Raw genomic sequence first — 15,369 nt, forward strand, 5'->3', positions numbered from 1 at the left:
ATTATGTACTTACAATCTAATGTGTATTCATTGTATAGGGTTTGAAAAATACATTTCTTATTAACATCTATTCCTCCCATTAATAACCACTAAGAAGAATGTCTTCATTTCCTTCCAATATTGTTTCGTACATCTGTTTATACATGCTTACAACCCATATCACAAAGAGCATAAATACACAAAATGTTACATTATTTTAAATCGAATATATTTTTATACTATTAAATCTCTTTTTGACCTATAATTTTTTAATAGTTTCCTAACATTCTGTTTTTTGAAAGTTCAGTGACTTTTATAATCACTTTCCTATCTCTGAGTATTTTAGATCTTCTTTTCCTCATTACAAATACAACTGCAAGTCATTCATTAATTTAGGCTAAATTCTGCAAGGATTATTGAATCAAAGCACACCAGTGTGAAAGTTCTTGACATACACTGGTAACATTTTTTTGGAGACTAAAACAAATCTCATGCGTTACTGTAAAAGCTTAATTTTAACAATGTTTTATAATTAAACAGAATCTCTTACTTTTACTTTGCTTCATTCTTGATTATAATAATATATGCACACTTCAAATGTTCACATAAATATGAAAATAGGGTAAACCCACAAGTAGATATGCATTTTGGGATTATTTAATATTGACAAATTATTTCTTTTCAATAAGAAATGCAAATGGCATCCGGCTTCCAAACAGAGCTCCCTGTAGGTGAAAATCTGTGTCTTGCTCTGTCGGGTGTCTGCCACCGGGATGCCAGGTACTTTGAATCTGAATGTATTGAGCTCATTTTTTTGTGGCCTCAAGCTCAGGGTAGGACAGAGCCACAGAAAAAGGGTCAGCAAACGTGCAGAACTCATCTCCTTCCTCAGAAGCAGGGCAGCTGGTCTGGGCTGGCACAGACACATTTCTACACATCGGTGGAGGACTACAGTTTCCCTCCAGTGACAATCACTGTGGCTGAGTGAGATACCATTGCTCAGATTTCCTGTCTATCACACTGGCCACAGGAAAAGCTGAACTGACTGAATTTGCTGTGCTATCTATTTCCCTTGCCTACTGACCAAACAGGTGTAAGAGCTTAAGCTGTAGTCTGGTGGACAGCTGTCATCTTTCAGATTGTGAGTATATCAATCTAGCCTCAAGTTGGGAATGCAAAAGATGCCTGTATACTTTCCTATAAAATAGTAAATGATAAGGAAAAAAACAGGGTTGGGCCGGGGATGTACCTCAGTTGGCACCACACCTGCCTCACAAGCACAGGGTCCTGAGTTCGATCCCTGGTACCAGAAAAAAGAAAAGAAAAAAGGAAAAAAACAGGGTTATCAACACTGGAAATAATCATTTCCATGCTAAGCAAGTAGAGATAAAAGCCAACGAGAGTCAAAAACCAGAACCAAATGTAAATAGTCATCACCTCTCGGTTTTGTACTTCATTTGCATCAATTTAGCTGGTTACACAACTGTAATGAAACACTAAAATCACTAGGCCTGCAGTTGTATAAAAGCAGCAGCTTTGCAAAGTTTCAATTTTCTATTTTCAATGACAGTTAATTCAACAGTTGAAATTATAAAAGTTAAATGAGGCAAACAATAATAATAAGGATGCCCTACAATTGCTGAAGTCTGATTACACTGAGATAAGAGGCAGCCAAATTCTACTCGTACAAGGTTTTTATCTAAAGAACAAGATAAAATCTGGGCATGGAGTGACGTGCACCTGTCATCCTAGCACTTGGGAGACTGAGGCAGGAGGACTGCTGAGAGTTAGGCTGGCCTGGACTACGGGCTGAACTACATAGCAAGACCCTGTCTCAAAAAACAAAAATAAACAGGCAATGAAACATAATAAAAGACAGAAAGCAGAAGAAGGAAAGAAAGAAGGAAGGAAGACAGAAGAAAGAATAAAGGAAAGGAAAGGAGGAGTTAGAAAAATGAATGCCTCCACTTATTCCTCCCAAATATATTATAAACAGTCGAAGAGAACAAATGGCTTCGGAACCCTTTTACTCTGAGGTGTAGGGGGATTAGTAAAACAGCGTTTCCTGAAACAAAGACCAAAAACCGATCTCCATTTAAGAAGTTAATTTATGCACTCCTGAGTCCTCATACAAGTTCAGCAGCACAGAATATCGCAGCAGGCATAGAACAGCAGATCTTGAACCCTGCTGTGTTTGTTCAAGACAGCAAGTTAAGCTATTCCTAACAGGAAACAAAACATGCGGCCGGGCTATTAAACAGGAATCACTTTGCCAGACTGTGCAGCCCCGAATGCATCAACTGCTGTTCCAAACAAGATTAGAGATGTGGTTTGCTTTAACTATGGTTTTGAGAAAAATGCTTATGCTTCCTCAGAATTCTCAGGCTGATTTTAACTAATACCGGGCCAGGAAAGATACAGAACACCTAGGAAATGGCTGGGAAATCTTTGCAAACTCCAAGTTTGTGTGAGTGCAGCACACAAAAATGGAGGGAAAGGAACCAGTGTCTCAACAAAGTAACTATGTAACTGGCCAGCTGTGGAACTCCCCAAAGGGCACCGCTGACTAAATATTCAAGGCTCACTCTACATTGTTGAATCTATATTGATTAAATTAACCTCACAGTGAACAGCAGATGTGTAGTTCCTATAGGTAGAAACTATTTGAATAAAAATGCTGATATAAAATGGACTTTTTTTTTCCAACAGTCTGACAACCAAACATAGATGTGTAAATGGCTTCAGTCTTTCTGCTGTTACCCTTATAAGATGAAATTCCTGAGTTATTTTTGTAGAAGTAAAAAACTATCACATAAGAGAAAAAAAAGGCAAAACTCTCACATGGACTCCTCTTCCTTGAGTCAATCAATCAATCCACAGAAGAAAACAGTTCCATTACCACGATAAAGTGGGCTGTGATCACCTGAAGGCATCAGGCCTGAATTGCCGTATGGGTTTTAGCCAAGAATTCAGGCACTGGCTCCATATTTAGTGAAAATATTTAACATCCATCAGTCACAGCTGCAGTAACCCCCTCAATGTGATATCAAGGGTTCAAAATTATAGAGCCTAGGAATTACCTTGGAAGTGCTTAGGAATCATTGGGAAAACACTTTTTTGGGGGGCAAATTATCATTTTACAAAATTACTGTGAAAGTTTAGCTGAGAAGCTTTGGAAGACCCTAAAAAATACTAGAATCATGAAAATCATAATAGTTATAGACAACAATTATGAATGTCTGTTGTACATAAGATGGACACCCAAGTGGGACATTTTTAGTTGTAGATCAGCCAAGAGATTAAAATAAGCATGCTTACAGAGACACAGATATTTAAAATATTTATAGAGAAAACAGTTGCAGATGATACAAAGATTACAACAAAAACAGAACAAACGCAGACGCCATATGGTCCAATGTATGTGCTCATGACCTCACGCGAAAAGTAGGCCAAAGACATAGCTGCTGAGGGTGCCTCCCTTTTACCCCCAAACAACAAACTCATGGCTGTGGAAGGAACTCATTAGAATCATGTCCACAGATGGCTGCAATCTATGGGTAATGTCAAAGGAATTGGGGGGGAAAAAAATCTCTCAAAACAATTGTCCCTGAAACCTTTGCTTTTTGAGGGTTTCAAGACCATTTTCCATTTCTTTCTGACTCCACGGAGCAGGTACAGTCAGGTGATGCCTAGTTCCTTGTGAAATAGGAACTGCTGGGCTCTTCTTTCACCTCCTGATTATTCGTTTGGTTTGAGTCATGATCTCAGATACTGGGCAGGGTACCAGACCTCCATCTCCTACATAACTGCTCTCATAATCTGCTCTCGAGCACCAGGGGGCCAAGCCACACCAATGGGCCCTGGAACTTTACATTTTGTGAGTGCGTAGCAGATGTCAGGTTCTGGGCTACAGAAATAATTCTCATGACAAAACTGTAACTGCAGTCTATCATTCTCATTAAATATATATGAGCCCCGAAGTTTAGAGAAGTTGCACATTTTGCTCATGGCCATGAATGGATGAAGGCTAGGAAGGAATCCACCACATTCCTTTACTGGCCAAGCAGCAAGACAGGATATTTGAGGAATCCTGAGGCTTGCAAGAACCTCATCCTTCTAGCAAAAGCCTCTATATGTGCCATACTGAGGAGAGGGAGAGAAGGACAGGCAGGGACATTGACACATCATGAGATGCAGACTTCCGCCCTGTGGGAGAATGCTTTCAACCTGCCAATGCCTCACCTCAAGGCCCCTCACCTTCCAGTCCAGAGACCTGAGGCTTATACCCAAACTTCTTCTCCAGAGCTGGATACCCAGAAACTAGCCCCAAAGAGTTCTGAAGCTCCACACAGGGCTTTTCATATTTTTAGAGGCAAGTACCATCTCTACCTCAATAGGAAAAGATAATTTGCAGGCATGATAGGAAAAAGAGGCAGAGCTATTCCTACAGAAGAAGCCCTTTGAACTATCTGACCCCTTCTGGAGACAGGCAGAGAAGAAGAGCACCAGCTGAGGAATCTTCCTTGATTCCGGAGTTTATGTGATCACAGTGACATTCTCCACTTTACAGGGCATGCTGTGTACGTCAGTGCATGATGACAGAAGAAACGAATGCAGTGAGCTAAGTGCTATTGAGTCATACAGCCCAGCAACACTTGGCCTTACCCTATTCCGTCTCGGTTTGTTTTGTTTTAAAATTCCATGGCTGATAGTACCTGTAATTCATGAAGAATCTTCTACAATGGGAACACTTTTGTATATGGATCAGTAGGAATTTGATGAATAAATGCCAGTAAATTACTAACACAGGTCCATTTCTGAGCACTAAACCTGTTGAGTCTCTTTACAGGAAAAAAAACCCAACCCTTTCAAATGTAGGCAATTAAGAAGGCATGTCCTCTCAAAGACACTGAGCCTTATAAGCAATCTAGATTTCTGACCATGCATTTACCCTGGGAGCTGTTGCTATCCTTGAATACTTTTAAGTTTTAATGAAGTGTTCAGTCCTTTTGTGATGGCACTGAAGTGTAATCAAACCTTACCACAAGCCAAGTCACACACTAGCACGTCTCAGCTTGTTTAAATATCTCAAATATATTTGAGTAATTGTGGAATGATTTCTGGGCCGCTGGTTATCCATATGGTCTGAACAGACTGTCTTCTGTATGGCAGTTGTGCTATCTGTCCCAGCGAGGAAGAACCAAATGATTTTTGCTCTGAAATGGAAAGCTTGAGAAATGCTGCTTACATTTCAGGGTGGCACCGCCATACCTTAACTCTTGAGATGAAAGCAGCACACATGTGGCCTCCAGAAGTTGCTATGTCCCTTGGAAGGCTTGCTTGAGTTTGTTACATATATGGGAATAATGCAGCAGGCATGGTGTGCTTTTTCTTAACCACAGTCGTTCTTAGGGTACAATGACATGACACATGGGCACAACACAGCAAAGCCATCACTGCAACCACATGGAGTCTTTGTGGACAAAGATCATTCGAGATGGGGGGCGGGGCGGGCAGATCATCTCTGGTAGACAATGAGGACCAGTGAAAGGGTCTGGCCATTGGCAAGAACTCCACTGTCATTCGCTCTGGACAATACGGGTAATAAGACAGGCGAAGGAGCTGCTGGCTTGGTAATAAATGGAACCCAATGGGGAGGTCTCAGAGATCTGGCTTAAAAGCCCAGAATTTAAACTTGATCCCTAGGCATTACTTATTATTCACACTCTCTATCTCCCTGAGAGACTATTCCAGGAAAGGCCTGGAATGTTATGTTGGAAGGAAAACTGCAAACTCACTCTTGATCTGTTATCTCAGAATTCTTAAGAAAATAGTTGGGCCTGGATTCACCCTTCAGTCATGGGCCATGAAAGGGTTCATTGGTGGGACCAATGTGCAAGGGGGTAGTGGACACTGAGTGCGTGGGTCTCTGTGATCCTGCCCAACTTCAGGTTTCTGAAGCTGTGAGAGGAAAACCATTTCACTGGTCACAAACAGTGTGAAACGCACAGCACCATGGAAACATGCATGACTTGTGAGTTCTGGGAATGACTGGATGTGACAGAAAAGTTTACCTTTTGAGCCTGAGGGAGCTGAAAAATGAGGGAAAACAAACAAAAAGAAAAGAAAAAATCAATCATTATATAGAAGTCAAAGTTAACTGTAAAACTTCATTCTGCAGCAACTGGCAAGTGTCAAGACCCAAATGAGGAGAAAAAAGAATGAAATAAAACTGAAGCCAAATAATTTTTCAAAGTAAATCTACAGTGCTGACTGTTTGACCTGCTATCTGAATTTGTAGTTATCAACAGATGGGTCTGTGAGTTTTCCAACAGGTGCGATGGGACTCGTCATGCCCTGTGCTGTGTGGGAGCCGCCTGTAGATCTGGACCTGAAGTTCTTCTGTCCAGTGGCCCAAGAGCACCATTCCATGCCCCACTTCCTGCTTCCTGCAGGCCAGCAGTGCTCTGCCAGAGGACAGCTGGCTAGAGGTATTTGGGGTCGTCACAACTAGGGGTGGAGGGAAAGGGAAAGGGAGAGGTTGTTGCCCTTGGTGGGTAGAGGCCAGGAGTACTGTGAGACATCCCACATGGGACAAAGAATCATCCAGCACACATGTCAATAGAGCTGAAGTTGAGTTGAGAATAGTGTTGAAGTTGAGAAGAATTCTGTTTTTAACTCAATTTTCCACGGTTTGCAGCACATTAACTATTCCCTTTATTGGTGGTTAATGGAGCAGGAACAGAGGTTTACACATTTAAAGTAAAGCTGATATTCTCCAAACAATGAAAAAATAGTCAATTCATAAAATAAGACATAACTGCTTTCCCAATGGCATATGCAAGGAACTGAAATTAATGCGTACATAGAAGAGATGAACATTCATGGGACATATTTGACTATCTTGCATGTTGAGATAGGAGGCTGTGGTTTATTGCCACTGTGTTGTGACTGCCATTATTCACGCAATGCTTTGAGAAGCATTTTTCTAATCTGGACAGGAATTAACATTATCCATGTGTTAAATACCCAATCTAGGAATCACATCACTACAAAGACTTAACTTGTCATCATAGAGACTAAGGTTTACCATGTATGAACTTGTCACAATCCACTGTGTCTAGTCCCTTTGTCTGCATTATCCCACTGAATCACAGCAACCCAATGCTAGGTACTTCCATTTTACAGATGAAAAATAGAACTTGGGGCATCACATGATGTCTCATAAATAATACATTGTACCTCTGGACTGCCAAACTTTAGAATGTACAAATTCAGCTCAGCTCACATGAATAAAGACCCCAAACACTTGAGAACTGTGGCTAAAGACTATTTTTTTTCTACTTTCTCTAGATATTAGTCATTTAAATGTACTAGAAGATATGGGACAACTAAATCAGGTATCTCAGGGTCCCCATGAGAAAGTTCAGTCTTTCCCCTTCTTTGTACCTTAGGAAACATACTCTTTGTCATCTACACCAAGAGCAGGGCTCCCATCCACCTACCAGGTCCCTCCCCATGAAAGGAGCCCAGCAAAGGCTGGCACAGGGCAGCAAAGGCATGAATCACAGAAAGAAAATGTCCCGGCTCTGGGAGATCTCCAAAGTGCCACCAAGAATGTCCACAAAAAGCAGACCCTGACCTCCTCAGCACTCCACTTCCGACACCTTTGGAAACAGGTCTCCCTGTTGCAGAAGACAGGAACACAAGATGTTTTTGTGATTTTTCTCCTCCTAGCTATGGCTACAACAATTCAAAAAAAGAAGTTCCCAAACTTCTCTAGGGCTTTGCAGGAGTTCAAAAAAAATGTATCAAGAGGGGAAAAAACTGAGCCTAAAATGAGGAACCACTTAAAAGTTTCTGAAGTATTAAATATCTTTTACACAACACAAGAGAAACCTTGGACACAGGAACACTGTGGCATGAAAAGTGTATGTTTCTTTAGGAAAACACTTGTGTCGAGGCACAGTTATGTCATATGAAATGCACCAGGGGCTGTGACAATTACAAATGTCTGACGAACTACAAAATAAATACAGAAATTACGTCCCATACCAACTGCTAGTCTCAGCACAGTCTCTCTCTCTCTCTCTCTCTCTCTCTCTCTCTCTGACTCTCTCTCTGTCTCCGTCCCTCCCTCTTTCCCTCTGTCTCTCAAGTTTTATCTTGGTTGAGCAGGAAACAAGACACAAAAAGACTCACCCATTTAAGCACATGGGAAGAAATCCTGGGAAGGAAAATGAGAGACTGGGCCTTGTGGTGATGTCCTCAGTTTAAGACTGGCCTCAAACTCTCCGCAAAACATGTATTTTCCCCAAGAAGTAACTCATGATAACAAAGAGGAACTTTCCTACTGCAGCTTTGAAATCATGTAAATTACAGTTTGCAGTGCCCTAAACAGGTTGGTCCTTGAGAAGGAGCCTCAGAATAGAACACAACAAATTTAGAGCAGATCGTCTGCGGCCACAGATGCTGCTGCTTGGGAGTCGGCTTCTTTGACACAGCATCTACCTGAAGTTCACGAATGTGTGCAGGGCCCTGAACTCGAAGCCAGATGAGCCAGACACTGGGCCCCCGGCCAACGCGGGCCTGGGGCTGGAGTCCTGGGACATTTGTCTCTAACCTCTGGCCAGTGTGCTCATCTGTAAAAAGGAAGGGTGGGGTGAGGGCTGGGACGTGGGTCACATCTCAGATGACCCGGGGGTCCTGACTCGAGGACCAACTCTGATTAGTAATGGCTGTCGCAAGGGGTGCTGAGGATTCCGAAGTGTGTCTGAGCATCACTGGACACTGGGGCCAATTAGCTGCGGGCAAAGAAACAAGAAATAGCTCTGGACACGATCTCTCAAGATCTTATTTCAGTTTTCTTTGTAGTTCTGAAAACATCTGTAATTGCCACATAGTTTATTTGTCTAATGTCTCTGTCCCCTGCCAGGTCACAGACTCTCTGTGACAGCAGAGAAACTGTGTGCCCTGTAGGTGTATCTGACATTCTTGAACCCGGGACTGGTACCCTCCTTGTTAAGCAGGTACCTCACTACTAGGGTACAGCCAGGGCTGATGCCAAGGAAAGACAATTGGAGTAACTATCTTGAATCTGTAGCAAACACCACCGCCCCCCATGCTAATAACCCAAGCTCATCGCTTTCAACAGAAAAAGTCTGCTAAGACAGAAATGCAGCTCACAGATTTCCAACTGCTAGACACAGGCTTCTGCATGTGTGAGATTCTCACTGACCCACAGATGTGCATACAGCCAGACTGGGGGCTTCCCACCACCGCCAACTGGGTCTGAGCCACGGGGATTGCTCCTTCTTTCTACGAGGGGATGCCTCTTTTTCCAAGCCACTTCGTCAGGCATGGTCGACCAGGCTGCCTCTCTGGGTCCATTTTACCTACCCAAAAGTCATGGGTCTTTTAAACTGAATGTCCCAGGTTATATGATCCCATGTACAACTGTGTATAGACATTTTTCCAACCGTTTTTCTGAAAAAAAGAGTAAAGAAAGACAGAAGTTGTGGTTCACTGTGGGCTTGCACGAACTCCTAGGGAAACCTGGATGTGGATGCACCTCGGAGCACGTTACATTAAAACACAGAAGGACTGAGACTGGCAGAGTGAGGTGAGCAAAGGGATGGATGCGAGGGGAAGCAACAACAGAAACCGTCCCCGATCAGGGAGCGCTGACCATGGACCCAGAACTGGGCTAGATGCCAGCTGTAGCTCTTTTGGTCCTCACAGTGCATCTCTGGGTCAGATAGGAACATCATTCTCTGCTTACAGATCAGGAAATGAACACGGTTCAGAATGGCCAAGTGCCTCAGTAAGGGTGCAAGCAAGGAAATGCTCAAGTTCAGAGTCAAAGTCCAGGCTCTGTCTTGCCCCTCATCTACTCCAACCCCTAGGCCTACAGTGCTGCTTCTCACGAAGACCAAGTGGTTCTAGCACAAACCCAGCATCCTGAAGGATTTGGGGACCCTGGAGGCCATTCCATGTGACCACCACCCATCCAAGAAAGGGGGCCTGAGGGATCCCGGCCTCGCTCCTTATGGCGGAGTCTAAACGCAGACCCCACGCTTCTCAGCACACAGCGCCTACAGTCAGACGCAGCAGGGACATTTACCATGGCTTTCCCATCGCAGACATCCATGCCTGCTCCTGTCGCACTTTAGAACTAGTCCTCATATCCCTCCCTGCTTGCCTGGAAAACACCTCCTCCTCCAATCAGCTTTCACTGTCCCAAGGAAGCCTGATCTAACCTCTCACCTCATGCGCGCTTAACTCCACCCACCTCCCCGTTCACAGCACAGTCACTGCCAGTTGCAGTAACCACCATTCTGTCCCTCTGTTTTAGCAACAGAAATCTGCTTTTCGGCCAGGCTCAGATAACTGACCCTACTGGAGATCATCAATGTGGCTAAATGAAATCAGCTGTGGGCAACAAGATATGCGTGGATATGGTTTTATCAGCTAGCGTCCTCAAAAGGACTCCTTCCATCCTGCTGCCAGGAAGGTAGAACTGGTGGCTACGACTCCAGGACTCCAGAACTCATTCTGGCCTGAGGTAATGGGAAGACGTTGTGCATGCTGTTGAGGACAGCAGTAATGCCAGTTAATTCTAACTGCTGTGATACGCTCCCCACCATCCAATGTGCCTTACCTATATTAACGTGTTGAAAACTTATTAGTCTTATTAGGCCAGCTGCATTATGACTCAACTTTGTAGATGATGAAACTACAAGGTCACATAGGCAGACACCAGCAATTTGGCTGGATTTGGGAAGGAGGTCAGAGAGTGGCTACCGAGATCTAGCTAAGAGCTGAAGGGAAACTGGACTGGGGTGCTAGTGGCTGAGTTGGCCAGCAGGGGTCTGTTCCTAGTTGGATTTGAGGAGAGAGATGATGGATGGGATAATGATACGAGAGGAGAGACACCATGAGGCTTTGGGCCTAGCTATAGGCAAGCATAACACTGCCGTGTACAGAGAAGGTGACAACGGAAAAGATGTATTTGAGGAAAAACACCTGGAGTTCAGTGGGGTCTAAAATTGACAGAAGTTTGAAATGCCTCTTAGGTTGGAATGCAGGGTTAGCACTTAGGCGGCTGCACATGCGGAGCTCGAGTCCACGGAGGAGGCCTGAGTCGGTCACTGTCAGCACGGACGAGGGTGAGGTCGGCGATGGGTGAGTGCAGGGGGCAGTGCTTGTCTCAGACAGAACTGTTTGGCTGTCCGCCAGGCAGAGGCCCATCTGATGACAGGACTAGTGGAGGAGGAGGGGTGAGGCAGTGCGAGGTCCCAGTGCAGGGAGTCCCCGATGCTGTGACAACCAGAGTGTTTCAAAGACAGTTCCTGACCAGGGGTGGCAAGGCTTTTCCTTCAGCTCTCCTCTTTCACTTTATGTCTCCCTCCAAGCTTCACACAGAGCCACAGGACTGGGGGGACATCCATTCCTCTAGCGCAGTGACATTCCGAAGGGTGAGTGGCTTCCTTTTCAAAAATAAAACTCCAATTAAAGATCTATTGATCAAAACAACACATTTCACCATGAAATATGTAAAGACCAAGTGGGAAACAAAGCATTTTCCTTGCCAAATGTGTAAAGCAAAAATAAAAATCCCGGCCTACATATGCTTATTCCATTTGTAGGACTGGCCCTCTGCCTTGGGCTTATGAATGAATGATAAATTCCTCCTTGCTATGAAGGTTCCTCCTGTTCATTTTTGTTATTTATCGCCTGTACTTGTAATCGTCCATTCTTCTTCATTAAGCCAAGTGGCTAAAGATGCCAGCTCCTCTGAATAACAGAGGGAGATCTATGGGTTGTCTCAAACTCTAACTCATGCCGGGGGGGAGACAGTCTCAGAGGAGCTGAGAGGGACAGTGGCAAGCCAACACTGCCACTCATCTGATCTCCCCCGGGCTCCTGCCCCCAGTCACTCTGCTGCACCTAAACGATCTGCTACTTTGCCAACCTGTTATTCAAACCCCACCTGCCTCGCAGCATTTATGTGGCTTTCCTTTGACTGGATGGTGCTCTGTCCCCCACCCATATCAGCCCCCGTCTCTGCCTCCCTGGCCACATGGGCTCTGACACTTCTGACACGAGTCCTCATCTGCACCACGAGTGTTCTTCTCTGGCATCAGCTTGCTCGCTCCACCTGATATGCACTGCATTTTCTACTGTTCCTGTTTATGTGCTCACTTGTTACTTCTCTCCAGAAGGATCCAAGATGCACCCAGGGGCCACATCTAACTATGGCTCCACAGACTATATCTGTGCCTGGCTCTGGGTAAAAATACAGAACCTGTCTGTCAGACAGTGGAAGGGAAAAGGAAGGAAAGAAAAAGAAAGGAATGATAGAAGGAGAAGAGGAAGAAACGAAGGCAGGAAAGAATGGGGAATGGAAGGAAGGGAAAGAAGGGAAGGAAAAGTGAAGGAAGGAAGCAGTGAGGCAAAAAGAACAGAAGAGAAGTAGTGGAAGCAGTAAAGGAAGGAGGGGACCCTCAGAGTCTGGCTCACCAGGTTTGCAGCACCTTTACTGATCACCAGCTGAGAGACCTGGGCCGACAACATGCTGTTCCTGAGCTCTGGATTTCACCTCTGTAAGATGGGGACAATAACACCATGCCGTGGGATTAATGTGAGGACTAAGTGAGAATACAAATGCAACTGGTTGCTGTTTTTCCTCCCTGACCTTGGGACCTGCCAAGTTTTCAGGGTTGGCTCTAACTCGATAGTGTGTGAGAAGGGACAGTAATAACCCACTGCCTCAGATAATCCCACACAGCCGGCATCTATGGAACCCCAGGACAGTCATCGCTCCCGGAGACTGGGCTGTGGAAGGCAGTAGTAATGCCTGAAGCAGGTCTCTTTGACAGTATGACTTACAGGGAACACAACTCTGTGCTCATCGTTTCACGCCTTCTCTCCTGGTGTCCTCATGCTCTGCACCAGAGTCCAAGCGCCAGGATGGGGACAGTGCCCAGATCTGAGCCAGTCAACTTCCCTGGCTGCAGCACCTGGCTCGGGGGGAATAGTGACCCAGCCCTGTAGTCAAGACTTTTATCCAGGGAACCACAAATGACTCTGAGTTCTTGTCTCACTGAGAATCTGAGAGGATGAATGGCTGGAGAAAGAACATCACCTGGGCCTGACAGTGAGACCAGCACCCTGAAGGGACAGCAGTGCCGACCTCCAGAGCTCAGTGCCAACGCTGCCACAGTAACCCTGCATCCACCCGTGGCACTTAGCTTCTGGTGGCTTCCAGCTTATAAAAGCAGCTGGAGCATCTTGAGTGAATACAGGTTTTCTCACTGCCCCCACCGAAACGTGTAGCTGGCCATGTCTAGCTACGTACCTGGCAGACCATGACTAGATTTTACTTATACACATCAAGGGATTCATCAAAATATTTCCATTAACTGCTAAGCATCAAAAACACTCAGAGGTAATTTTCTCAAAAGATTTCCAACATTGTGCATGAATTTTCTTTACAAGCTCATGAGGCATCCTGTTTCTCCCAAAGTCTGAAGCTACTCTGGTCTTTGACCAACACTTTTGTCCTGTCTTAGTCAGGACACAAAGGTTGCCTCTCTGAACCTTCTGCCCCTCAGAACCTCCTCCTCTCCTGGCTTTCACAGGGGTCTCAGGTGACCACCTCCTTTTCTCCATATTCCTTTCCTGCCTCTTTAGATGCACGTGCCCTGTTGCTCATTCTACAGTCCCTGATTGAGGTGACTTTCCCAGCCCCATGGCTGCAATGAAGCTCTTGTCATGGGGGTGGCAGTGAAAGAGGAAGAAGGGGAAAGTGAGAGCAGTAGTAAAAATGGCAGAGGGGAAGAGAAAAACAAAAATCGGGTCAATAAAAGAAAACAAGTATAGCTAACGTTTCTGCTTTAAAATTATTCAAGACCTCATTCCAGGTTTCTTTTTTTTTTTCTTTATTTTAACCAATTAAAATTATTTACTGCATATCTGTAAGTCCTTCAAACTCTGTTGGAAAGACTCATGGTATTCCTGTATTCCAGATGTTCTTGCTTTATAACTTTGGGTATTATCTTATCAGATCATATACAATTTAAAGTGATTTCTCAACGTCTTGTTTAGGGTGCAGGTGGAATTTAAGCTTCTTCTTTTCCTGCCAGAATGTTAAAAAGAAAGAAAAAGATGGATAATAAGACTCTTCTTTGCAGTGCATATATATTTTAAAGAGTGTTTCTAGAACACAGGCAATGAACATTCCTTGTAGAAAATTAGATTTGAAAGGCAGACAAAAGAGGCTGAAAGCCGTCTATGATGGTAATATTCATTGTTGATTTCCATTAATGTCATATTAAACAACTGCATGGTGTTTAAATTATTGAAATATATAACCAATTATTGAATGCCTTATTGGTTTTCCAGGCTGTTTTTGTCTTGTCATTAAGATGAATGGCATTATGATAAACATCTTGGCAGTCACATTGCTGTACAATCTCCACTTTTCCAGAACTTAAATTATTAGTTAAAGGGCATTGCATATTTCAGCCCAAATGATGTTGGCCTAATTTACCCTCTAAACAAAGCTCTCTTTATGATGTTCATTTTACCACCCTCCAAGCCAACACTATGCATCATCTTTAAAAATCTTCCAGTAATTTCTGAACACAGATTAGATGGATGAGACTTTTTCATGGTTCAAATGAGTTAAAGAAAGATAGAGATTATTAAACTTCAGAATTCCCGAGTGGTCACCTGGCCAGCTCTTCGGTGGGGCTCCAGAGCATACCACACTGCCCACCACAGACAAGTAGCACCTGGTTACTTAGTAGAAGAGAAGTGAACTGATACCTAAAGTTAGATTTTGGGACATATTTTGGATGAAAAGGTCTAGTTTTTGTTCTAGCCATGCAGCCCTGCCCAGATGAAAGGCAAGTCTGCATAAATTATTCACTTAATGTAAGACATTTTGGGGGATGCTTGAAAATGTGGATTATTAATGGGCAGACTAAAACAATTCTCACATTACATACAGCAAGGACTATTGACAGGGGGAAGCCCCAGACATTTTGCTTGTTGTAATGTTCTGAAAATTCTCACAATGAGAAGTTATTTCTCATCAGCCTTGCTCTGTCTTGTACTGGAAAAATAAGGTTTCAATTAAAATTGTCATTTTTCAGCCTTGTTTTGGGTGGTCATCCATCCTGCTGAAAAGTGATCTGAATCAGAGTCCTGGCAATGTAGGGGAGCCTGAAGTCTTGCCAGTTCTCTGTGTGAACATGGGTGGGTAGAACCAAATGGAAATTTGGCAAAGTCCAGATAAAACTACCACCATGATGTTTTGCGTTTCCTGCCTGGAGATTACCACGGTCAACACAGCAGTCCGGGGGCTAAGAGGCGTGAAGCAAT

At 44.0% G+C, this 15,369-nt stretch overlaps 1 protein-coding gene across 17 annotated transcripts in view; it reads right to left on the minus strand.

Moving 5' to 3' along the window:
• The window catches only part of Cacna2d3 (calcium voltage-gated channel auxiliary subunit alpha2delta 3), a 1,090,211-nt gene that overhangs the window by 223,489 nt on the left and 851,353 nt on the right, over window positions 1-15,369 (minus strand). For 15 of the 17 annotated variants that reach the window (XM_087181525.1, XM_087181521.1, XM_087181526.1 and 12 more), the window contains one exon: window positions 6,054-6,071. The exons of the other annotated variants lie outside the window; for them this stretch is intronic. In XM_087181525.1, the coding sequence (XP_087037651.1) occupies window positions 6,054-6,071 (18 nt within the window). The remainder of the gene's footprint in view (window positions 1-6,053; window positions 6,072-15,369) is intronic. 17 annotated transcript variants of the gene reach the window in all.

This window comes from Heterocephalus glaber, unplaced genomic scaffold (genome assembly GCF_053883595.1).
Source record: "Heterocephalus glaber isolate CG9 unplaced genomic scaffold, H.glaber_assembly_v1.0 deba00001472, whole genome shotgun sequence".
NCBI lineage: Eukaryota > Metazoa > Chordata > Mammalia > Rodentia > Bathyergidae > Heterocephalus > Heterocephalus glaber.